General features: G+C 44.7%; 1 protein-coding gene across 1 annotated transcript; it reads left to right on the top strand.

Moving 5' to 3' along the window:
* The first annotated feature begins 185 nt into the window (after positions 1-185).
* On the top strand, positions 186-23,501 carry LOC138806904 (carboxylesterase 1D-like). Its single transcript, XM_069992324.1, has 14 exons — positions 186-306; positions 3,661-3,865; positions 6,522-6,666; positions 8,788-8,921; positions 9,959-10,112; positions 10,755-10,862; positions 11,569-11,673; positions 13,242-13,280; positions 15,044-15,184; positions 17,479-17,556; positions 19,297-19,444; positions 21,427-21,558; positions 22,758-22,830; positions 23,136-23,501. Exons 1-14 carry the CDS (start codon positions 252-254, stop codon positions 23,317-23,319), a joined length of 1,701 nt encoding a protein of 566 aa, XP_069848425.1. The 5' UTR covers positions 186-251; the 3' UTR covers positions 23,320-23,501.
* Positions 23,502-25,814: the final 2,313 nt, after the last annotated feature.

The raw sequence follows: 25,814 nt of genomic DNA, 5'->3' as shown, positions 1-25,814 counted from the left end.
ATTTGGGTTCAGATAAAAGACAGTAAACTCTGGGTAGGCATGGCTTGTAGCTCCTAGCTCTGAAGGACTCTCAAGAAGCATTTTGGAAGAGAGATAGCTTAAAAAAAAATAACTTCAGATTATGCAATTAGGCTTGGTGGGCGGGATTTGTGGGTGTGTGCGTGGGCAAGACTCCAACTCTGAGGCCACCAGATCAGTGCCTTCCTTTGGAGCAGCAGAGAGCTAACTGGTTTTAGTGCTGTGATCCTTCCATGATGTGGCTCTGTGCTCTGGTCCTGGCTTCTCTTACTGCTTGTGCAGCTTGGGGTGAGTTCCTCTGGAGTTCAAATATTGGGGGTGCAAATGTGGAGATTCTGGTCATGAGCAAAGGTGGATAGTGATGTGGACTGAGTGAGGCCATATAGAACTAGTTTGCAGCCTTGTTCTCTTTCTGAATCAGGATATGCACTGAGAGCAGTTGAACCCAGGCAAGCGCAGTGAAAGCACAGAGCAGGAGGAATGCCAGCAGACCCCAAGCTGCAGCTATCTGGTGTTGCTCAAGGAACTAAAATAACCTCATGTCTCAATAAGAGGAATTAAGAAAACTCATTGTATTCTAGACCGATCTGGTTACAGAGGATTCACAGAAAAAGAAAAGCATTCACTTAAGAGCCAGAGTTAGAGTGGCAGGGGTCTGAATACCAGCTCAACATTTCCCAGCTGATGTGCTAGGCCAAGGTACCTGTTTTTCCTTGTCTAGGCTACTCTATCGCTAATATAGGCATGAGAGTAATTCTTTCCTTCCTGGGCTGCAGAGAGGCTGAAATGAAATGTTGCATCTATAGTATTTAGGATGGTAATTGGTATAGAGGTGGTAAGGAGAAAGGGTAAATATGGCACTCGGTTTAAAATGTAGTTTATTAATAGAAAGTCTGAACAAAGCTGTTGGTCACTGCAAATAGGGTTTGTTATTCAGTTCCCAAGAGGAGGAAGCAAAGCTTGACTAGGGTGGGGGCCCAACAGAAGCACCAGAGCAGTCAGGAGGCTGAGGCAGAGAGGATCTGATGAAAGAGCCTTTGCTGTGTTAAGCCTGGAAGGCAGCAAGGAGGAGGTAAGATGAGCTGGCACAGGGCTGGTCAGGGAAAGTTACTGCAGGGCTTCGAGACATAATAACAGTCTCTGGTTGTCTGTTACCTGGCTCCAGGTAATTAAGGCAGGTGGACTATGGCCTAGGTTGTAAAAGCCTGGTAAATGGTGTGAGCTCTGGATTGGTTGGGTCCTGGGAGTGATGATTCCCCCAAATCAGTAAACTATTTCAGGTAAAAGTATCAAATCACTTAGAATCTATGGTTATTACAGAGGTTCAGTGGGGGACCTCCACATACACCTGTGGCAAATTATAGAAGAAGTAATCGAGACTCACGGGGAAATGTGCTTGCTTAGGGTTGCCTGGGAAATTGTGCCTTGGTTTTCCTCTGCCTCCTGAGTCCAGAGAAGCCAGTATCAGCTCTCTGCCAGTCCAGGCCTCATTTGGATTTATTTTCTCTCTGGTCATATGACACTGGGGGGAGGCCTGGCAGAGTGTGAGGGAGACCCAAATTTTGAGCAGAGAACACTGATCTATTGCTGATCACCCCAGCAATGCCACCCCATTTCTATCTTTAAGAAGTTCATATTGGCAGCTTCCAAATCCTTAGTTTGTTCATATGTTTAGCAGGAGATTCCCCCATTAACTAGGAAGGCTGAGGACGTTAATGGGAAGGAATGGGATGCACAATACATGCCTGATATGTAAACATTCCATTTTATATAACTGGTCACTTCTTCATTCCTATTTACACCTCCCACGGTGCCCAAACACTTTCCCACCACTTCTACCCACTTAATGTGGGTGGAAGGTCATCACTGAGCTAATTCAGGATGCACTTAGCAATTTCACCTCTCATTGTTACGCACTCTTGCCATGCACCCCCTTCCCCCTGGGTTCATGGTGCTGTGCTCGTCTTCAGACACCAGTCTGGTGGGTGTTTTCAGTCTCCATTGGTGCCATCTCTTGGTTTTAGTTTCAGGTCTTTCTCTCCCCTCATACTTACTCCTATAGGGAAGTCACCCACATGCATGGTGTGTACCCTCATCCTAAGTGGGTGATTCCCTGCCCCCTCACAGCCTCCTCCAGTCACTCAGGTCCTGTGGCCTACCTGCATAGCTCACTGTCTTCCCAGCCATCCCTGTCTTCCCCAGAGCTACATCACTCATACTTTTCAGTCTTCTCCCTCTTCCACTGCCACCACACCTGGCCAAGGATCAAGTCATCTTTCAAAATTCCGAATATGCTTCTCCTTATTTTGTCATCATGTAAAAAGGTTCAGTGTTCAAGGAATCAATCTAGAAATTCACACAAAAAAGAAAAGCAACCTGTAAAGCCACTATGATGAATAAATATGCTGCCCAGGGTTTATGTCTCAGTGCTGTGGTCACAATTAGCAAGGCTACAGGGAAAGCAGCCCTAGACTTGCTCTGAATATGAAGCAGCATTATAGTTTTGTAACCTGGCATTCTGTAAAGAGTTTCTAGTGTTGTTGGCTATTCTTGATACACATGTGCTCCCCAAATTATCTTGAGGTCAAGTCTGCTATACTCATAATCTTGAAGAAGACAAAAATGTCCCACATTATATATCTGCTTGCCCAAGTTTCCCAGAAAGTTAATTTTAATGTTAGTTGTAGGACTTAGTAACAACCACAAAAGCAACTTAAATATCCATAGTTTGGAGCTATGGATACTATGAGACATAGTTTAATTGATTGTTGTCCTGTTAGACCCTATCAGGAATTTTCTTTTTTTTTTCCTAGCCACATGCTTTGAGAGAGATGCTGACATATTGTCTATATCCAAAGGGGAGCATTGAAAGGGTGACAGAGTAGGAACCATGTTCTATGCGGGATACTGTGACAGCTTGATGATATTGAAGCTAGACAAGAGAAGGGCCCAGGGGTAGCCATGACCAAGTGTGTAAAAGCCTTGCGTTCGAGGCCTCCCTGTTCTGCACCTGCTCACCCAGGATTAATCTCTACTCCCCATGGTCTCCACCTGATGGGACATAGAGCCCACTTGACCTTCCCAGCCAGGTCTTGTGTTTTGCTGACTGAACCTTTGAGATTCTTTTTTCTCTGCTACATCTCCTCTCCCATCCATCTTCCCTTGTTCTTCCCGTCCCCTGCTGCTAGTCCCAGCTTCTCCACGGACACAGCTCTCAGAAGGTCAGCCCCACATCCGATTCCTTTTACACTTCCCGGTTCCTTTCCCAGGACACAAGCTCTTTCTTCCCAGCCTGAGGTTAGGTGGGGTCTGTAGTTCTGGTTCCTACCAGTTCAGCCCTCCTGAGAACAGGGGCCACTTCCTTCCTGCTCTCACTGAGCATGCAGCTTAGCACCAGTTCCAGAAGCTTCTCAAGGGGAAACTAAGATACTTCATCCTAGAATCTCTTTTTATTCAGTTATTCCTGACCTGATGTTTCTCTTCTTCTAATTCCATTTAGTTCTTCCACCAGCCTTTTGTTAGGAAGGATGGTTTTCCTCATACCAAATTTGATTCATTCAACTGTGGCCTAGATGACTAGTAACTTACTAAAAGTCAAGTCTACCTCTTGCTTGTAAATCGGCCTAATTTTCTCTCCACCAGGGCACCCATCCTCACCACCCGTGGTGAACACCATGCATGGCAAAGTCCTGGGGAAGTATATCAGCTTACGGGGGTTTGCACAGCCTGTGGCTGTGTTCCTGGGAGTCCCATTTGCCAAGCCTCCTCTTGGATCCTTGAGGTTTGCTCCACCGCAGCCTGCAGAGCCATGGAACTTCGTGAAGAACACCACCTCCTACCCTCCGATGTAAGTTTACGCAGTGACCCTGTGCAGCTCAGTGGGGATGTTTGTCTCAGAGTGATGCAGGAAGGAGTCAAGACAATCCCAACTGGGTGCATTTTGTTCTGGAATCCTCAAGAGCATTGTAGAACTTTGAAATTCCCAGAGCTCTCACAGCGTTCCCAGTTCCTCTACTGAGCACACATCTTTTGAATACACTGTGGTCCATAAATGTTCTGGGTTCTAAAAAGGCATTAGAGAAGACAAAAGCTCCAGAACGTGTATTATAGTACAGAGAAAGAGAGGGAAGGGAGGGAAAGGAGGGAAGGGAAGGAAGGAGGGAGGAGGAGAGAGAGGAGAGAAAAATGTTAGTGAATATTGGAAAAAAACTAATAAAGCAATTTCCAAGTATAGTAGGTGATGACCAAGTGCTTTGGAAATACACAGTGGTTCAGGTAAGGAAGATGAAAAATAGGATATTGTCTATTCTCATTTTGAACCTTGGAATGGCAAGTGACTGGGGTGGGAGAGGATGTATGAGGGAAAGAGGAGAGAAGAGGCTTGTGTAAGAAGTATTATGGGGGGGGGTTGAATTAGCAAGACCTCTATCTCAAGTGTGCCTAGCTACCAAGTCAATGTTCAGCAATGGTTAATATACCCTTATCACCCTGACCAACTGGGTGAAAAGGCCATATGCTCCAGAGGCTTCACAGCCACCACAGATTCCCTCAGTCCCCTACATCTAACATCATTCCCCTCCTCAATCTGGTGCTTCTGAGCAAGTCCAAGATCTTTCTTCTGGCTTTCTTCTCTTTCTTTTCCTTAGAAGATGGTATTTGCCATTTTTATAACATGATTGCCAATGTAATATAATATTGCAGGAAAATTAGGGAAATGCAGAGAAACAAAGATAAGAAATGTGAGACGATGAGCAATTCAAACTATCCAGAGAAAGTTGCTTTTGATGAACATTTGCAGCATTTTTTTGCCAGTCTTTAATATGCTGTATATTTTCCTCTATGAAAAAGGATCATAAATACAGAGAGCTTAGATGGCTGCCCGGCTCATTTATGACATTGACATCATTCTGTCATTAAATATAACAGCCTAAGATCCCATAGCTATATTAAAATGGGTATTAAACTGTAATTTACTTACCTAATCTCGTATTTGGGACACTAATATTAATTTGTATGTGTGCTATTGTCATTGCAAATAATACTGTGGTAAACATATAGTTACTCCATTCAGAAACAGTGTAGGAAGATTCTATGAAGTGAGTCCTTTGAGTAGCAGAGTGCATAGATCTTGTCATATTATTTTCATAAATGTTTAACAATAAACAAATTCACCACTCCACAACTTACTTTTTGTCTGTTGCATAATGACAATACAATAGAATAATCATAACAACAGTAAATGTGATTTTTGCCTTCATTGTATATTTAAGTAATGATGAAGTTGAATTCTTTTTCCTCTTTTGAGATTTGAATTACTCCTTTTATGACTATTACACCCTGTGGCTTAGTGATGTAGGAAAATTTCCCCAGGATGGAATCTGGGCATCACCTTTGCCAGCTCCACTTCTACTACTCGACAGCTGTGTCTCCCTGAGCTCTGATGCCTGCCTTTGGGTTCACTGAGACCGGTGGAATGTTGCTTATACTGTACTTAGAAAAAAAGACACTACGGGGCTGGCTTTTCCTGGCTATGCAATGTGAAGGTTCTACAACCACCCAGTGCCTCAGATACTTTCTATAAAATAGGAATATTAACTAAAACCATGCCTGAGTCTGATCTGAGGCTTTATTATTATATAAGGAAAATTTAAATCACTGCCTGGCACACTGGGAGAACTCAGTAAAGAATACAAATTCTGTGTGTGTGTGTGTGTGTGTGTGTGTGTGTGTGTGTGTGCGCGCGTGCACACCTGCGTGCATAGGAGCTTGAACTTAGAGCCTAAGCATTCTCCCTGAGCTTTTCACTCAAGGCTAGTACTCCAAGAATACAAATTCTAATTGATGTTGAAACTTTGATACTTCTTGTCAGGACAACCAGATGATACAATCTTAGAAAGCCAGAGCTTCAAGGACCTTAGAAAAAGTACTTGACCTATTCAGACTCTGGTTGTGGCTGTGAGCAGGAAAGAATTCACCTAAAGTCAGTCAGAGGCAGAGAAGACGTGAAAAGCTGTTCTGCTGAGGTTGCACACAGATACAGAAGGCCAGCTTAACTGTCTGTCTTTAGAGGGAGTTCCCTGGTGGATGGAGTCGCCCAAGGGGTAGCACATGTGTATCTCTAGGTGTGCCTGGCTCACCTATAGCTTATTGTATGAAGGACAAAAGAAGGCAGGGCCTAGTCCCATAAGTACAGGGATGTCATCTTTGGGAAAAGTCAGCATTTTGGATAATCCTCTACTTGATCAAAGGCATCCAAAGGCTCTGGGAAGGAGGAAAAATGGCAAATCCTTCTTAGTCTGCATGGTCTATGAGGGTCAAAAAAGTCCAGCATTCCCACCAGGACCCCCAGGGACCCTTGTACCCATCCCAAGGTCTCAAGATTCCTGGCGGCAGCTCCATGGACAGACTCAAGTGTCCCCAGTGCAAGTCTGGCCCCTGGGGACTCTTCCAGCTTTCACTAAGTTGCACCTCAGGCGTCTCAAGTGCTCTTTCTTTCCTCTCAGGTGCTCCCAGGATGCAGTGGGGGGACACGTACTCTCAGAACTCTTCACCAACAGGAAGGAGAGCATCCCTCTCACGTTTTCTGAGGACTGTCTCTACCTAAATATTTATACTCCTGCTGACTTGACGAAAAACAGCAGGCTGCCGGTGAGCATGGCAACCACTGGGCAACACTGGCTACTGCCAGCATGTGGGGTCCCAAGTGCAGGCTGGAAGGGGATGGAGACATCCAGAGGTGGGGCAGTCCTGGGCAGGAGTGATTCGAGGCTCAGAGCTCCCAGACCACATCCCTTCCCTCCCATGGCAGCCCACATCAGGAACTCACAGCATGAGTTTTCCACTTTTTCTCACAAGCATTCTCACAAGAATGCTTAGCGATACTGAAATTAGATCTTAGTTTTAAGATTATGAATCCAATATCCAGAGCAGCCAATACATAACTTCCACTAATAAGACATTCTTTACATAAAGAGAAACTGAGGCTCAGATGGGAGTCACATAGTAGGCCGGCAGAGTCACATAGTAGGTTTCTGATGTGCAAGCCTGTGTTCTTTGGCATGGACCACAGACCCATCACAGTTCTCTGCAATCCGCAATGCTGCACGAATAGAAGTAGTGCAAGTCAGGCCCTATCTGAGAAGCGCTTTCCCTGCCTTTGGTCAATAATCTACAGTAGGTTTTGTAGCTCCCTTCTCCCCCTAACTGCCTTTGGCGCTGGCTGATGGCACAGTGACTCAGCGTTGTGATATAAATGTAATGCCAGAGGTCAGGCAGACTGCCAGTTGCAGGCCACATGGTGGTGTTCACCACAGGGTGATGCTGGATCACTTTGGCAGGGAGCCCAGGTGTGGGCCAGGAGATTGTGAACCGGGGTTGGAAGCTGATCTTAAAGTACTTTGTGGTGCAAAGGGCATCATAGGGTTTTACTTATTTTGTCCCTTGCTAGTTTGTTCCTGTCTTGGTACTCAGAGCCCCCCAAACATAGTGAGATGTGGGGTCAGGAAAAGGAGGAGCCTGAGCCATGAACTGAATCCTGTCTTCAAAGCTTTGCCCACTGTGCTTTAGGGACATGTGGTAAATTTCATCAGCAGGTCAGGGGCCACCAGCCCTTGGGTTCCTCCCTCAGTGGAGATGTCCTTGACTCAGCCCTCCCTGGAGGTGGCAGGATCACTTACTCCAGATATGTACACAGCTTCTAGAAGTATGGAGTCTGGGTTTAAATTGTGGTCTATCATTAACTTGACAAGAGACTTCGACAACTTCCTGTCCTGTTCCTTGAAATGCAGACTATTGGTTTTTAGCACAGTCCTGGCTGAGCACACAAACAGCAGGTATGATGATTCACTAGTGAGAGCCACAGGATGAAGCTCCTGAGCTCCCAGCTGCTCACTGTGCAGGGGCCATGGCTAGACAGCTTGGGGTATGGGTGTTAGCTCCAAATGGCTTGGGTCATGTCCTGTTATGGGATCTTGGGCAGACAAAGTTCTTTAGTTTCCTGTCTGTCATATGGAAAAATATTAGAACCTATTTCATGGATATATGGCATCTAGTGCTTTAGTAACATTTTTGGTTCATAGTTCAAATTAAAATTCTCTTTTTATTAACAATTATTATGGTTATCACTCATTTCTTATCTGCTGTAAGAGCTGTTTAAGTTGAGAACCATGAATTATAAATTGTTGGGCCTCTGTCACCATGAGGTCCTCTCACGGCTGCTGGCAGTAAAGGCTCTCAGATAGCATTAGCTCAATGAATGAAGGTGTCCTGGAGGAGAGTCTGGGAGCTGGGGGAAGACACGGGTGTGCAAAGGAGGCAGAGAAGAGGCACATTAGGAAGTGGCGCCCTAAGGTACCGCTGGGTCTTGAAATAATCACTCACTTACTTAGAGGTTTTGAATTCACCACTGAGAACGAACCAAGGTGAAGCAGAATTGTACAGAGCAGACTGTGTTTATTTATCTGGATGATCATCCAGATGTGAGGTGATAGGAGTGTTGGATAGAACAAGACATCCTTGACCTTATGTGTTCACATGACAACCATCTCAGCTTGAGGCGCTCTGGGAGGACATGGCACTGAAGAAGAGGGAAGAGCAGGGGGTGTTGAATGGATGACAAGCTGGAACTGGCTGGGAGAGCTGGGGAGAAGAAAACATACCTTGTGTTTGTTGTGTTATCCATGCGATTGAGCCACAGCCCAATGCATGAGACCAGTTCAGACAGCCTCTGTCTCCCTAAATCTGCCTGCTCTGACCTCTGTACTGTCACAGGTGATGGTGTGGATCCATGGAGGAGGACTGGTGGTGGGCGGGGCATCGACCTATGATGGACTGGCCCTCTCTGCCCATGAGAATGTGGTGGTGGTGACCATTCAGTACCGCCTGAGCATCTGGGGATTCTTCAGGTAGGTGTTGGACTTTTCTCTCTGCAATTTAGTCCCCATATTGGACTTTATTTTTTTCTGACACTGTAAACAAAATGGGTATGATTGGGTAATAATAGGGAAAGCAAATTTGTTTAGGTTCAGAGTTGGGGAAAATGTAAGTGGTTTCATCAGATTGCTCTCTGGTGAAAGGCCCTTACGCGTGTCATAACAATGAAAGGGAATCTACACATCGAGGTGCATCACACAATTTGGGTAGAAGTCAGAGTGAGGGACAGACTTCTTCACTTTGTTTTCTTTTAAAAGTAACCACTTTGCTCTTCTTCAGGAACTAACCTGGTTCACATAAAACTCTACTAGTGTCTTCTACATAGAGCACCAATCCTCTTCACTGGCTGCACATGTAAAAGGCTTAGTGCTTAGTGCCACCATGTTGGAGACCAGGACTCCAGCATGGAGCCCTTCATGGCCAACCAATCTTGTCCATCCCAGTCCTTGCCAAGGCACCACTTTTCCTGCAGCTCACAGCAGCACTCACATTAACGTCCCATCACCCTGGCCCTCTGTCCCTGCTGCTTCCTTTCTGATTTACCTTCTCGGGTATTCACGAGATCCATGTGCACATGATATTCAGGACTTTCCCTGTCATGAGATCTGGGCCCCATTCCTGCTCTTTCTTCATCTGACTGTAGTGTTCTGGGAGCTGACATATATCTGCGTTTGGGCTCTGCAGTGTGTGCAGCTTGCAGTTAGCCATTTTGCCTCTTTTTCTCCCAGAGGTGTTCTAGCTTTCCTTAGACTGCTGTTCATGCATAGTAATCTCAGTACGCAGCTACTGGAAGAATGAGAGCAGAGCCCTACACAGGTTAAGGATGCTGGAATGAGAGGCAGTGGAGAGACCTCTATGCCCAGCCTTACCCTGGAAGGCTCACTGAGAGCTGCAGCCCTCCTGTGGTCCCAGGACTCCAGAATTCTGCTGTGACTAGGTCCTGCCCTACCTTTCATCCTGCGAGTCCTGTCCTGACAGCTGTGTCCGATCCTACCTCATTCTCTTCTAGCACAGGGGACGAACACAGCCGTGGGAACTGGGGTCACTTGGACCAGGTGGCTGCACTGCGCTGGGTCCAGGACAACATCGCCAACTTTGGAGGGAACCCAGGCTCTGTGACCATCTTTGGAGAGTCGGCAGGAGGTGAAAGTGTGTCTGTGCTTGTAAGTGTTCCTCATACCAGATCTTTATAGCTCTGTTGAATCCCATAGAGACCAGCTAATCCATGGATGGGATCTTTGCTCATAAAAGCTTAATTCAGGGGTAACTCTATTCACTACACAGCCTCTGATAGTATAGAGCCAAAGCCCAAACCCCCCTTAACCCCCAGAAATCTCAGGCCTGAGCCTTCATCCTAGGCTCATAAGGATTTCCACTACGGCCTGTGACAGTCACACTCTTGTCCTTCACTTGGTTGGCTTTGCTAATGTTTGAACACTAGAACCTCTCCATGATATTTATCTAAATACAAATCATCAGTAACTGAAATACTGGAACTGAGTTTATCAAGCTGTCTTTTCAGTGCTTTGGTTTGTCATGATTAGACTTGCCACATTCTTTCGGTTCTGGTCTAGCCAGGGGCACAGGCTTCCTTCCCTGACTTTCCCTTGGGGAGCATAGGCCGGAAGAAGCCCGGGACACAGGTCAGGACAAGGGAGCAGCTGTGATGTCATGCTCACAGAACATCAAGGTCTTCTGGGGAATGTCCAGGGCAGAGGAGCAGATAACAGAAGTCGCAAAGAAGAAGAAAGTGGCTGCCCCTTTCCTGTGAACATGAAATATCCTCTTCTCTTCTCCCCTGCCAGGTGCTCTCTCCCTTGGCCAAGAACCTCTTCCACAGGGCCATTGCTGAGAGTGGTGTGGCTCTCATGTCTGCTCTGGTGAAGACCGAGAACATCAGGCCTATAGCTGAGGTAGGCCTCACCCTGGACAGCTCTGTTTCCCTGCCCTCCATGATCCTGACGTTCTCAAGAAACTTTCCTGTGAGATTCAGCTAGGATGCTCAAGGAGTCCCTGAAGAGAGAGTGGCTGAGCAGAAAGCTCCTTTAGGCTCACATCTAACTCATTCTGCACATTCTGAAGTAATTCTCGTTCTGTATGTTCACATTAACCATGGCAATCAAGCCTCCTGCAATAGCACACATTTTAGCGTGTGGGACACAGTGGACGTCTAAGTACTACTCCACATGTGTTCAGTCCTAGTAGGATATGTTGGATCATCACCCTCATGTATGAGTGAGGAATCTGGACCACACAGTGTAGACTGCCTGCTTGAGGTCCATTGTTTAAGCAGTGGAGGGGGTTGGGTTTGAGAGCAGTTGGAATTTGGGGCTTCATTTGAAATGGCTTCTTTTCAAGCATTCAGCCTTGAGAACATTTTTCACATTTTATCCTTGATGGTGCTTGGCACAGTCAACACGGACCCAGATGTTGTGTGACCTGCTTATGCCAAGATTCCCTTAGACACCAGGTGGGTTGCAGAGCTGCACCTCTCCCTAGGATATTTCTCCCTACCCCTGCCATCTTGGTGAACTTGGCTCATGAGAGGAACCCTATGTGTATGTTGATGGAAGGCAGAATACTGCTCTTGACCTCTGTGGTTGCCTGTGATCTCTGCAGAAAGTTGCGATCACGGCTGGGTGTAAAACCACCACATCTGCCACCATGGTTCACTGCCTGCGCCAGAAGACAGAGGAGGAGCTCTTGGAGGTCACGCTGAAACTGGTAAGTGCCTCCTTCTTGGGCTCCACCCTATGTAACTGGGCCCACGCTTCATCTAGTTACTGACCACTGGCTCCATTCTAGCTTGCACAGTGTCCACAGCTATATCTCAGGAACTGTGACTAATTTCTGACCCAATTTGAGATTTGCAGTTTTTGTTCACTTTTGTTCACTTATATCATGATGGAAAATATCTAATAATCCTCCATCTTCATCAAAGGTTAATTTTTTATGTGCTTACCTTCAGATAAATTTAAGAAAGAAAGTTCCATGCTCCCACATGAAACTATCTCCTTGAATTTACACAGTGATGATATTCAGGGCATGGATTTTCAGATAGATGGCCCAATTTACATTGTTTCATGTAGAAATTATCTAAATGGTAACATAGTTGTATATGTTTCTGCAATTTCTGAAACACTGCAATAATTAGAATTATAGAAGAACTATGGGTCTATGCACCCATTCATCTATCATCGACACATTAACCTAAATCATTTTTCCAAACTCCTGTTCATTCGTATCCTTTTATCAATCTAGTATAGATCCCTCCACAACTTCTGCTTATATATTTTTAGTCTTTCCTTCACCCACGAGTCATCTAGAAAACACAAATCTAGGGGCTGGGAAGGTGGCTCAGTGGTAGAGCACTTGCCTTGCATCCATAAGGCCCTGGGTTCGATTCCTCAGCACCACATAAGTAAAAAGAAAAAAGCCAGAAGTGGTGCTGTGGCTCAAGTGGTAGAGTGCTAGCCTTGAGCTGAAGAGCTGAGGGACAGCACCCAGGCCCAGAGTTCAGGCCCCATGACTTGTACCCCCCCCCAAAAAAAAGAAAACACAAATCTATATTACTTCACTAGATCTTCCAAAATCAATGATCTCTCCTTCAGCTATTGTAGTTATACCAGCTTATCCAACTCACCTGATTTATTCCCCCTCTGCTTAGAAATCAACTCTTGCAAAATGTTCAACAGTATTTTTTGGGCTAACAGTTGGGCTGACCCTGTCATGATTTCTCCCTGTCAGGGTGTCTTCTAAACATCAGTGTGGACAGGTGGTGTAGGCAGATGCAGAGAGTTCATCTGCAGTATCCAGGCTGGGGTCCCCAGTGGATTACCATGGCTGAGCAGAGGGGTGATGACACTGGATTACAATATTCTCTCTGTTCAAGACATGGTGACCTCAGGTCCTGTGTAGTTTCCTGTATTCAGTAATGGGGCAGGAAATGGCCACAGGAGGTCAGGGGGATGACCTTTCCTGTAGAACATTCCTTATTTCTTCTCAAGGCCTCCAAGGCTGTGGCCTTTCTCTCAGAGGAAAGCTGAGCTGATGTTGCCAGGGTGACAAGTAAGGAAAAGGTTGAAGAGGAGAACAGGCTAAGACACAGACATCCTTTGCAGAGTTCTGGAGAGCCATTCTGCATCCAAGGACATGCCTCTCAGTGGAGCTGCCAATCCTTTGTTCCCCTCCAAACTGTTGCCTGCCCAGCAGAGCCCATGGATCATCTCTTTTCACTGATTCTAGCTCAAAAGTCAGCCTGCTTATATCTGTCTCATTCTCTGTCTTTACAGAACCTGTTTAAGCTTGATTTTGTTGGAGACCCCAGAGAGGTAAGGACCTTAGCTTTCTTGATTATAGGTTTTGATTCTTTTTTAATTAATTAATTAATTAATTAATTAATTTTTATTATGAAAATACCGTACAGAGGAGTTACAATTACATGGGCAAGATAACGAGTACATTTCTTATCAAGCATTGTTGCCTCCTCTTTGTTTCCCCTTCCCATCCCTTCTCATACTCCCCTCCTCGCCCCTCCCAATCTCCCCCCTCCAAAGTTTACAACCAAAGTTGTAAAGTTTGTTTTTCGACATAATGACTTGTACATCTCCTTGTTGCAATGGGTCCACCTGTATCCCTATTTAAACGATTTGTTTTTTTCCCTTCCCCTCCAGAAATTATACCAAGATTAACACTTTTAAGCTCCCACTAATTAGTCTTTGTTGGTCCTACTATGTACATTATTGTATGCAATGTGTTTAGTTCATATATCTTATGGAGAGCAAGAGGGGAATAACTTGTTAGTTAACATAGGCAGGAACCCTAAGTAGTATTACCAGTCCAGTCAGACATTAGCTCTCTGGTCTTAGATATACTTCTCTCTCTTTTGCTTCCTGTATTTAAAATGCATCTGCAGAAGGAGACTGCACTAGGTCCATCTATGATGAAGCAGAAGCCATTGGCCCAGGGTCAGGGTGCTTCCCTGTGGAGGACAGATCTCTCAGAAGGTCATAGGGAAGGTTGTTGGTACGACAGGGAGATGAGGATTTCAATTCTGGGGCAATCATCCTTCTAGAATCCATTGAACCCTTTCTCTCCTGCTCTCCTTCCTTGTACCTTGAATGACTTGCCAGGATCTTGTGCCGTGAACTGTGCAGCATCTTATCATCCTATCCTCTCTGGCTGGCTCCTTGGAGATCCCGGTTTTCCTTTATAGAACTTGTAAGGATGAAATAAGATTCTTTCAGTCATCCCGCAATTGTGTATGAGGCCCTTACTGTCTGATAGCAGCTGGGATATGGGAGTGAAACAAACCTGATTCCCTGCTCCCTGGAGCAGTCTCTCCCAGTTAGGTGGGTGCTTGGACAAGAAGTGTATAGAACAACACAAACAACCTGGGTTATGTTTCTTGGAAGTCAGAAATGAGATTTTAATGAGACTGAAAATAAGGATGAAATGGGCTAGTAGTTTGAATGTGAGCTTCAATAGATTCTACATGTAATTGTTTGTAAGAAATCTATATTATGTAACAGGTCTTTAAACAAGAACATACACACACACACACACACACACACACACACACACACACACACACACACACACACACACACACACACACACACACACACACACACACAGAGGTTCTTGAACCTAATGTGGATGTCCCCTGCAGCAATGGCTCAGTGTTTACTAATTCAGCATTTACTGAAATTCCACAGATATAACCACAAGGAAGAGGAAAAAGATGTCGTAGTGATATAGATGATAGGTAGGTAGGTAGGTAGGTAGATAGATAGATAGATGGATAAATAGATCGATACAAAGGGACTTCAAAGTGAACCATGTACTCTATGTGCTATGTACTTTATTTTGCATGAGGATTCTGCTCCCGTTGTTTCAGCCATCATCATGTAACACCACCAGCTCTTGTCACAGTGCTGTCCTTGAGAACTCAGACTTACATTCCACAGGATCCTGAGTTTCTGTGGCCACAAGCACAGGAGGTTGTGTACTGCCTCTGCCTCATGCAGAGAGGTGGCTGGAGGTGTTACCTGGGGCAGCATATTCACAGACTCCTCATTCATTTCTTCCCCAGAGCATTCCCTTCCTGCCCACTGTGGTTGATGGAGTACTGTTGCCCAAGTCACCTGAAGCGATTCTGGCTGAGAAGAGTTTCAACACTGTTCCCTACATCGTGGGAATCAACAAGCAAGAGTTTGGCTGGATCATTCCAATGGTGAGGATGTACAGAACTGTTGACAGACTTCACCCCAGACACATTAGCCACCTCCCTCCAACTCTGCTCCTATCAGCTCATTTTTTTCTCTCTGTCTTCTGTGTCCAAGAGAGAGATCCTCATTGTCAAAAGTAGGTACTTCTTTTCTTTTTCTTTTTTATGGCAGGTCCTACGGCTGGAAATCTGGAGCTAGGCTCTGTCCTTGAACTTCTTTTGCTCAAGGCTATCATGCTACCACTCAAGCGACAGTGTAACTTCCAGCTTTTTCAGAGCAGTTCCATGGAGATTAGCATCTCATGGATTTTCCTGTCCTTGCTACCTTCAAAAGGTGTCCCCCAGATCTTGGCCTCCTAAGTAGCTAGGATTAAAGGCATGTACCACCAGCACCAGGCAAAAGTAGATAATCCAATAGGAAGATTCTCTAGGTTGAACAACTATCCCCTAGATGGTGGAACTCTTTCATGGAAGGATTCTCATGCAGACATGAGAATTGTGCAGATGGTAAAGCCTAGGACATCCTGAAGGGGAAGGAGCTGGGATTCAATAGAGTCAGACTGGGGCGCAACAATATCTACTAAACCTGGACTCACACATCTCTTAGACCCCCACAATGTCTGCACGAGCCCTCAAGTGTCTCCTTGCAAATATTCATGGATAATTGTTTCTTTTATTTGCCAGTTCTGGAGCTTGAACACAGAACCTGCGCTTTGTCTATGAACTTTTTTTCCTCAAGGCTAGTGCTCTACCACTTGAGCCACAGCACCACTTCAGGTTTTCTAGTGGTTTATTGAAGATAATAGTCTCACAGACTTTCCTGCCCGGGCTGGCTTTGAACCATGATCTTCAGATCTCAGCATAAGTAGGATTACAGGCATGAGCCACTGGTGCCTGGCTTGAGAAGCCAGTTTTGTCTCATGTAGAAGCAACTCCTGCCCGGTACCAGTTGCTTAAGCCTATAATCCTACCTACTCAGGAAGCTGAGATTTCACGATTGTAATTCAAAGCCAGCCCAGGCAGGAAAGTCTGTGAGACTCTTCTCTCTAATTAACCATCAAAAATAGCCAGAAGTGGAGCTGTGGCTCACCTTGAGCTGAAGAGCCCAGGGACAGCACCTAGGACCAGAGTTCAAGCCCCACGACAAAAACAAAAACAAAAAACCACAAAAATCTGGCTTCTCAAAATCATAGAAAGGCTTTCTTATCTTCATAAATAAACAAGTAAAGCAGTAGGGTAGGTTTTATTCAATATTATGATTACAATTAGGAAATTATGTAGTTCGAGAACATATGAACAGCTGGGGAAGATTCAAGGCTAGATGAGCTTTGAGTGGCCCTGTGGGGTGAGGGCTGAGTTCATGACCTTGGTTACTGAACTTAAGAGTACACATACACATATACACATTTGTTCAGACACACATGTACACACAAACACACACACACACACACACATACACACACACACACACATGCCCATACATATACCAATAGGAGAAGCAGATTTCTCTCTCTTCATGATCAGATATACAGGTGTAATCGATGTTCACTCATGTTAGGCCTTTACCTTCTGGAGAACTGGAGAAGAGGCAAGAGTCATCTCCACAAATATTTACATTTCAAACAGGTTAAAAAAGGTTACCAGAAAAATTTCCCTACAATATTGAGGAAAGAGTTTTGGGCAGAAAAGTGGTTGATTACTGCCAGATTTGTAAGTAGCTGGTCTATAAGAGGATTGTGTATCTGCTTGTCCTGGGATTCGCTCCTTCAAGTATTGAGCTCCTCATGTAGGCATTTGACGGGGCTGGAGTCATTCTAGGACATAGCCTTGAGCCACTGGAGCCATGCTGCAGTTGGGTCAGGCCTCTGAGTCAGAAATGTGGACAAGATCAATATATCCTGGGAGCTGTGCAGTTCTCACTTCAGAAGGATTTCAGAGTTCATCAATGAATGCATCCATAATGGTTGATTTTGGTTCCTTGGTCACCTGGGTCTGTGGGTTGTGCCCTGTGTCTTCTCTCCTTGGGCTCTTGGTTTCTAGACTATTATCAAATATTCCTTTGACGCTGACTGACCATTGTACCCTCTGCAAACACAACATTTTGCGATGCTCTCTTTCCACCCCTACAATTTGTATATGTCAATCCATTGGTTTCATTGGTTTTGATTAAATTAAGGAAAGATGCATGCCCATGGAGACCCAACAGCAAAATTGCAACTTATTTTATTTTGTTCATTGACTTGCTTGAGTCTTCTTTATCAATTCTCCATGATTCACAAATATAAACCCATGTTTAACAGCTTATAGGCTATCCACTGGAAGGTGAAATGGACAAGAAGAAGGCCTCATCACTGCTGTGGAGTTCTTACCCTATGCTGGTAAGATTGGAAGCATTCATAGAATTGGTTGAGAAACAATGATGGGAGAGGGTTGCCGCAAGTACAGACTAATTATGGCAGAGAAAGAAAATACTGGCTCCTAAGGGTTCTGTCCTCATCTCTCTGCTGTTCCTAGCTTATCAGTACAGTAGAATGAACCCATATACATTGCTTGTCAATGGGAAAATGCAGTGACCCAAGGACAAGAGGGAAAAGGTGTATCTAGAAAGCTGGCCATCTGAACAAGGGGTAGGCTCTCTCCCAGAGAGACCATGTTGCCTGAGGATTTCAGCCTAAAGCTTCCATAAGGAGCTGAGGGGCGATGATCACCTGGGCAGCACCAGGGGAGGTTCACATTTTGAATGCCTGCCTTTATTATACCTGAATGGATCTTATCTGCAGGTCATTGTATGTCCTGAGTTCTATAAATCTAATTGATATGCGTTGGCTAGAAAAAAATCTTAACACTTGCATTTTCTTTTCTTAGTACATTACTATTATACAAAAGATTTTATTTTTATATATTTTATTGTAAAGATACTGTACAGAGGGGTTACAGTTACATGAGCAAGGTAATGAGTACATTTCCTATTGAGCATTCTTACCTCCTCCTTTGTTTTTCCCCTACCATCCCTTCCCTCCCCACCACCCTAACTCCTTCCCCCCACGAAGTTGTAAAGTTCATTTTCAACACAGTGTCTTATACATTTCATTGTTACAGTGGGTCAACCTGTATCTTTATTTCAGCATTTTGTTATTTCTTTCTCTTCCCCCAATTAGAAAAATGTATATACAAGATGCAGGACACCAGAATCAAATACAGTGAAAGCAGGAGTTATACCATGGGGGAAGAACATACAAAAGAAACAAAAAAAATCACATAGTACATTTTAAAAATACATTAAAAATAACAGCAAGAAAGATAAAACCACTTATGTTCCTATCTTGGGGTTCATTTAGCTTAGAATAATCTTATATGGCCATATCTACATAGCTTCTGACCTTTTGTGCTTATCCTAGATATATATATTAGTTATTGCAAATAAGGGAAAGCATGGGACCTATGTTTCTTTGGGCCTGACTTACTTCACTTAATGTATTTTTTCCAAGTCTTTCCATTTCCTAACAAATGGGGCAATGCCATTCTTTCTGATGGAGGCATAGAATTCATATATATATATATATATATATATATATGAATATATTATATACCACATTTTCTTGATACATTCATCTACTGAGGGGCATCTGGGTTGGTTCCATATCTTAGCTATGGTGAATAATGCTGTGATAAACGTAGTTGTGCTGGTAGCTTTAGTATAGCCTTGTTTGTGACCATTTGGGTAAATGCCCAAAAGTGGGATTGTTGTGTAGTCTTTTCTTTTTATTTTGATTGGTCGTGGGGCTGGAACTCTGGCCTGGGTGCTGTCCCTCAACTCTTCAGCTCAAGGCTAGCGCTCTACCACTTGAGTCCCAGCGCCACTTCCAGCCTTTTCTGCTTATGTGGTGCTGAGGAATCGAACTCAGGGCCTCATGCATAAAAGGTAACACTCTACCACTGAGCCACCTTCCCAGCCCTATGTGTAGTCTTTTGAGGAACCTCCATACTGATTTCCAAAGTGGCTGAACAAGTTTACATTCCCACCAACAATGCAGTAGGGTTCCCCCAAAAGATTCTTAACTTTCTGTAGAAGCTACATTGTTCACTAGGTGTGTGGTCACTATCTTGGTCTCTCTCAGGACCTTTCTGAAGAGCTGATTTCAGCATCCATTGAGAAATATTTTGGAGGAACAGACGACCCTGTCAAAATGAAAGACCTGCTACTTGACTTGATAGCAGATGTGGTATTTGGAGTTCCAGGTGTGATGGTATCCCGGAGCCACAGGGGTGAGTCCCGGGGGTTTTATAGGAGAAGGATGAGGTCTTCCCAGCTTGGTGTTTGACCACAGTCCTCTTGCCATAGACCCATGTGCAAACTGCTGAGGGTCAGGACTCAAATGCTGATTTCCTATGGGTGCTCTCCTGTTTTGTTCTGCCACTAAAATCTCTGAGGAAAGGATCCAAATGCAAGTTATCAGTGTGAAGGTGATCCAGAACCACAATTAGGTCAATCACTGAACATCATCAAACATGTGTCCACTCTGGATGACTGGAGCTCGGAGATCTGGGAACCATCTCAGGGGTTTCCTGTCTGAGAATCAGGGACCTGGGTAGTGATTCACCAACACACATCGGTTAAAGGCTTTCCAAAGGTATGGTTAATACCACAGTGTTTTGATCTTCTGCAGACATGGACAGAATAACTGCTAGTGGTCAGAAAAAAAATCCTAGGCAAAGAGCTATAGCTGAGAACCAAGTTCTATTAACAAATGATTAAGAGGCAGAGGCTAGACTTAACCTTTTGTTGAAGTTCTGCTTGACCCTGAAGTACCTTGGTTTTTGAGTGGAATTCAGTCACACAAGGATGGCTTCTAAAAACGCAATAATAAAGGCAGACCTGGCAATTAAATAATCGATTGCTGATACTCTTGTTGGGATGATATATATGAAAGTCGATAAAGGGACATAAGGAGGTTGGAAAAGAACACAGGAAGTGAACAATTAAGATGCATTGTGTTCATAATGCACATGTTAAAATGAGACATTCTTGTACAAACAATTAAAATAATAATTGAATAATTGAAAGTGACTTTAATGATGTAAAATCATGATAAAATAGTGTATTAGATGTAGCATGCAGCTAGGTAGGCTTATGCCTGTAAATTTAGTTACTCAGCAGGCTGAGATCTGGATAGGAAGTCCAGGCCAGCTCTGGATAGGAAGTCCATGAGACTCTTACTCCAATTAACTACCAAAGGAGGGACATGGTTCAAAGTGGCAGAGCACTAGCCTTAAGCACAAAAGCTTAGGAAGAGGGCTCAGGTCCTGAGTTCCAGCTCCAGGAGTTGTGCATACATGCCACACCTCCCAATCCCCAAAAATCTATACAATTTTTTGGACATGAAAGGCCTACATGCTAAAATACAGACGCTTTCTCTGAGTGGTGAGATTATTTGTGTGATTTTTTTTCCCTCTGGGTGTTTCAATTTCCCTACTATGCCCATTGGGGATGAATTGTCTAATGCCTCCCGCAGTCTGTCTTAAGAGTGTCTCACTGGGCATCATGATCACTGCAGGTGTTGAACTCCCTACGCAGTGAGGACTGTGGTGGATCCATAAGGACAAGGGACTGGTGTCCAATGATCAATCTGTAGGAAAGAGGGCATTTGGGGGCTTGAACTGCAGGGCTCTGGTGGGGAGAGGAAGGCAGAGAAGAAGAGACAAGAGAAGTCAGGAGGAGGCAGATCCACCCTGTTCCTGTCGCTTCTCCTGCGCCTATCACCTTCACACCTCAAGGCCTGTAGACTGCTTACGCCAAGCAGGAAGCAGACTATGTGAGCTGATTGAATAAGAACCTTGAATGCGGTGAGGATTTTTGGTTGTTGTACCATCTCTGATTGCGTATATATGTAAATATATTGATTTTCAAACGAGCAGCTTGGAATTGCTTCTCCTCTTAATGGATGAGAAAGCACGAGAAATGTGCCAAACTATGCTGGATAGAAACTACCTGTTAGTTTATAGATATTCCTCAAATAAATAAGCCCTAGTATGTTGTGAAGGAGATACTCTCTGCATTAATTGCATTTGCTCATTTGTCATTTAATAGATTTCCATTTCAAATTCCATCTCATTTCTCTTAGCTCTGTAGCCCAGAGTCTCACTGCACTCTCTTGAAACTACTTCTGTTCCTTGCAAGTGGTAACCAGGGGTGTCCCATGGGGCTGTGTCTGGTAATGGGAACTGTGCATGAATTCATGTCTTCTCAGATGCGGGAGCCCCTACCTACATGTACGAATTTCAGTATCGCCCAAGCTGCTCCTCAGACATGAAACCCAAGACGGTGATAGCAGACCATGGGGATGAGCTCTTCTCAGTGTTTGGGGCTCCGTTTTTGAAAGGTAATGGCTCTTTGCTGGCTATGAGCTTGGAGATGGGAGGGCTGGATTCGAAACGTAGTTGGAAGCAAGTTTCTTCCTGTTTCCTGGACTTTGTGTTCTGATTCAATAGGATCAGGATAAGCTTCTGTGCAGTCCTTGTCTTTTTTTTATTAAGATTTTTATTGTGAAAATACTGTACAAAGGGGTTATAGTTACATGAGCAAGGTAATGAGTACATTTCTTATCCAGCATTGTTGCTTTGTTTTTCCCCTACCATCCCTTCCCTCCCACCTCCTCAGCTACACCCCCACCCCCCACCCCCCATTCCCACCTAAATTGTAAAGTTCGTTGTTTGACATAGCATCTTATACATCTCATTGTTGCGATGGGTCAACCTGCATCCCTATTTAAACAATTTGTTTTTTCCCTTCCCTCCCCCCCTTGACCAAAGATGTGTTCATGTGCCCTAAGCCATGATCACTTTCGCATTTTGACCTGTGAACTCAGTAGACAGGTATTGGGTCACCTTCAGACTTTGTCCAGTGTAGAAGATCACTGCTTGATTCCCCACTCAGAGGAGACAACCAGAATGGGAAGGAGGGAAGGTTCGAATGGTTGCTAACATTGAATTGACTACCATATTTATTCATCCCTCTGTCCATAGATCGAATATATATATCATATATTCTTCCAACTCCATTTAAAAATTTGAAGAAAGCTTTTGCAGATGTCTTTAACAACTTAGCTTTGAGCAGTTGACATGACTTACAACCCTCCTCCTGGCTGTTCATGACTCACCAGGCCTCTGGGTATCGCTCAACTGGACGGGTCCATATATCCTTTATAATTTTGGTATTTCTCAACTCTGTGAGGCTGTTAGTGTGTGATAGAATCTGAGAAAAGACCCAGGAAGGAGTAATGCTGCAAATGAGAGGAAGTAGTGAGATGTGCATAAAAGTCCCGAGAGGCAGGTGGGTGAAGAAGTTACAGGAAGAAAACTCAAGATGGCCTGTGTGTCCAAAACTGAGTTCCAGATGCGCCAATCTCAACCTAAAATGTGCACCAGAGAACCAGAATCATCTCCTGATGCAGGTGTTGACTCAGTCAGTGAAGGGTAACGACCCAGGCTCTGCCTTTCTAACCAGCTGCCGTGTGATACTGAGACTGCTGGCCGATGGACTACACCACAGCAAAACGACTTCTCCTTCTTTCCTCCACAGAGGGTGCCACTGAAGAGGAGATCAACCTGAGCAAGATGGTGATGAAGTTCTGGGCCAACTTTGCTCGGACTGGGTGAGACTGATGGCCAAGATGGGGTTGAGATGGTGGGTGCAGTGTCATGGGAATTCTTGATGGGAAAGGGTGTTTCCTCAAGTTGACATGCGCTAACTCCTGACCCGGGGTGCAACCACAGCAACAGGACCATGATAGCTCTCTAAAACTAAATAGCTTCCCTGGAAGATAGAGATTTCCCTGCTTGTGAAGTTATACAGGACTCTGAAAATTTCAGAGATAACTCAGGGGACCCCTGAAAGTATCAGAAGAATGTTGGGACCATGCAGGAGCTTTGTGGAATATCTTTTTTATTCTATTCTCAGGAACCCCAATGGGAAGGGCCTGCCCCACTGGCCAGAATACGATCAGAAGGAAGGTTATCTGCAGATTGGCGTTCCCACCCAGGCAGCCCAGGGGCTGAAAGACAAGGAAGTGGCTTTCTGGACCCAGCTCAGAGCCCAGGAGGCAGCGAAGAGGCCACCCCATGGAGAACACACTGAGCTGTGAACAGGAGGCCCAGTCAGCATGAGCAGACTGGAACAGCCAATGCAGGCACTTTTGACAGAAGATGTTTGTAGGCCAAAGAGGCATCTTACTGTGGAGGCTGTGGTGGTGGTTGGCAGAGGCCATAGGGCTGATATTAGTGTCCATGACTTCAATTTGTTATATAAATGTTCTTTTGGAGACCACATCAGTGTCTGTGTCTTGAGCAGGGAGCATCATAGGAATGTATCCTCAACCATAGGAATATGGCCGTGTAGGGGGAGGCTTGGTGGATGAGCCCTGACACCTAAGAGAGGACAAACACGTTGCAGAAGTGGGTGAAGCAGTGCTTCATCTTTCCTCTCTAGGTGGAAGACATCATCATATGCATAAGGGGAGTGATAAGGATCTCATTAAAGTGATAAAAGCCACACATGGGCTAGTATGAGAGTCTAAAGTCCCTGGGAAGCAGAAAGCATCACAAGCTAGTCTGCAGGGATGGTTGTCAGGAGCCCATGAGAAAGTCAAGGGCAGTTTTGTACCATGAGAAATATGGTCCAGGTATAAAGCTCTGCTGCAGGCAGGAAGACCTGCTGAGTCTTTTACCCTAATGAAAGGAATCCCTCAACCATTGGTGACACCACAACTAACCCTATCTTTCTCGGGGGCCTTGGTGAAGACTTCATGGCGTTGGACAAAAAGAGAAATTGTGAAATCTCTTCTTATGAGAGCTGGCTGAAAAAATAACCTGGGCAGAAATCAGTAGAGGTCTTTATCTACCGGAGACAAAAAAAAAAAAAAAAAAAAAAAAAAGGCGCCGAGAAAGCGCACAAAGCACACACTTCCTGAATGTTTGTTTGAGGCTTACCAGAGTTACATAAACCACTCCTGGATGTCACCTTTGAGACTCAGGAATCAGGTAGCAAATTCCAGAACTCTGTGGGGAGAGAGTGAGGGCACAGGGAGAGGTGTGGGAGGGGCAGGTGCCCTGGCGTGCTAACGTGGAAGGAGGAACAGCACATAGAAAACCCTCCTGAAGCCAGCTGCCACCCATCACAGTGGACAAGCACAAGAAGAAGGGACACCAGAAGAACTCGAATCAGGTGGTGCAGGGTGGCAACAGCAAAACACAGGCCCTAGTCCTATTCTATGCCAGGTTAATTCAAGTCTTCCGAGACTCACACACTCAAACACACACACACACACACACACACACACACACACACACACACACACACACACACACACACACACACACACCAACATGCCAACACACTTGGAAGTGGGGGTGGGGAGATGCCTTCATACTCTATCAATTAAAAACAATAAAATCCATACTGATTTACATTTAAAATTTCTGTTTCCTTCATTTTCTTATCTCAGACATGTTATAGAAAATATCAATCACTAAATTGTGCGATGGGAAGGGATAGGAAGGGGAAACAAAGGAGGAGGCAACAATGCTTGATAAGAAATGTACTCATTATCTTGCCCATGTAATTGTAACCCCTCTGTATGGTATTTTCACAATAATAAAAAAAAGCAAGGTAGAAAACATTAATGCAATCCATAGAACTAAGTTCAGGCATAATCCAGGTATTAATTTCAACTGAGAATTTAACTATGAAGAAAATTTACATAAACATGTGGGTATTTTCACCAGACACATTTTTAAAAAGTATGAGAAAGAAGCAGAGAGTTCTGAGAGTCAAAGGTCCCTGCATTTTCCTGACTGTGATCCTGCAGCTAGTGAAAGTTCACCAGCCCAACAGGAGTTATAACTTGAGAGCTAGTTTGGGCTGTGTGGAAAAGCAGCTGCTTTTTTATAGCTGAATGAAATAGGAAGCTAGTGAATGTGACACTTTCACTTTAATAATGGCAGCTGTGGTGAAGCAAGTGGTCTGGGGTGAGTAGGCCAGAAGCTAGGTAGTGGCAGGGGGTGAGGTGTAATGCTACACCTGTTCTTTCTTATAGGCTGACAGTTGTGACTCCATAGTGTTTTCCAGCTCCCTGACCCTGGAAGGCAAAGTAAAAGGTGCCCGGAATTCTGGGTGAACTGCAAACTAGCAACCATCTCTGCCCAGGAAAGACTAAATCAGAGTAACTAAATCAGAGGCTGTTCTAGCTTTCTAGGGGAGGTGTTGCACTTGGCTCTGCTCATAAGCAACTCCTGCTGGTGGTGTGGAGAGCTACATCAAGAAAGGAAGAGAAAGTGGAGAACCACCATTTAACTTTGTCTAGAAAGGCTTAGTCCAACATGTCCCAGGAAATAACATTTATATACATGTCTACAATATACCCAATCAACCACAAACCCAGCGTCTTTTAATGGTAGAACAGGATTCATTAACATGCACAGAATCATTGATAGGTAAGGTCTTATGAAAGCCATTTTGTGTTTTCCAGTCGTATTGTAGCTCTTTTGTGTCAAAATCCAAGCCATGGTTCTCAGCCATCAGGTATCTCAACTCCTTGCTTAGCTCCTGTGTCCTTGCGTACCACCTGCCAGCTTCTCTCCC

Source organism: Dipodomys merriami, unplaced genomic scaffold, assembly GCF_024711535.1.
Source record: "Dipodomys merriami isolate MVZ:Mamm:240054 unplaced genomic scaffold, mDipMer1.0.p SCAF_41, whole genome shotgun sequence".
NCBI classification, from domain to species: domain Eukaryota; kingdom Metazoa; phylum Chordata; class Mammalia; order Rodentia; family Heteromyidae; genus Dipodomys; species Dipodomys merriami.
The sequence above is the reverse complement of the archived record's forward strand: the minus strand, read 5'-3'. Positions and strand labels throughout refer to the sequence as shown.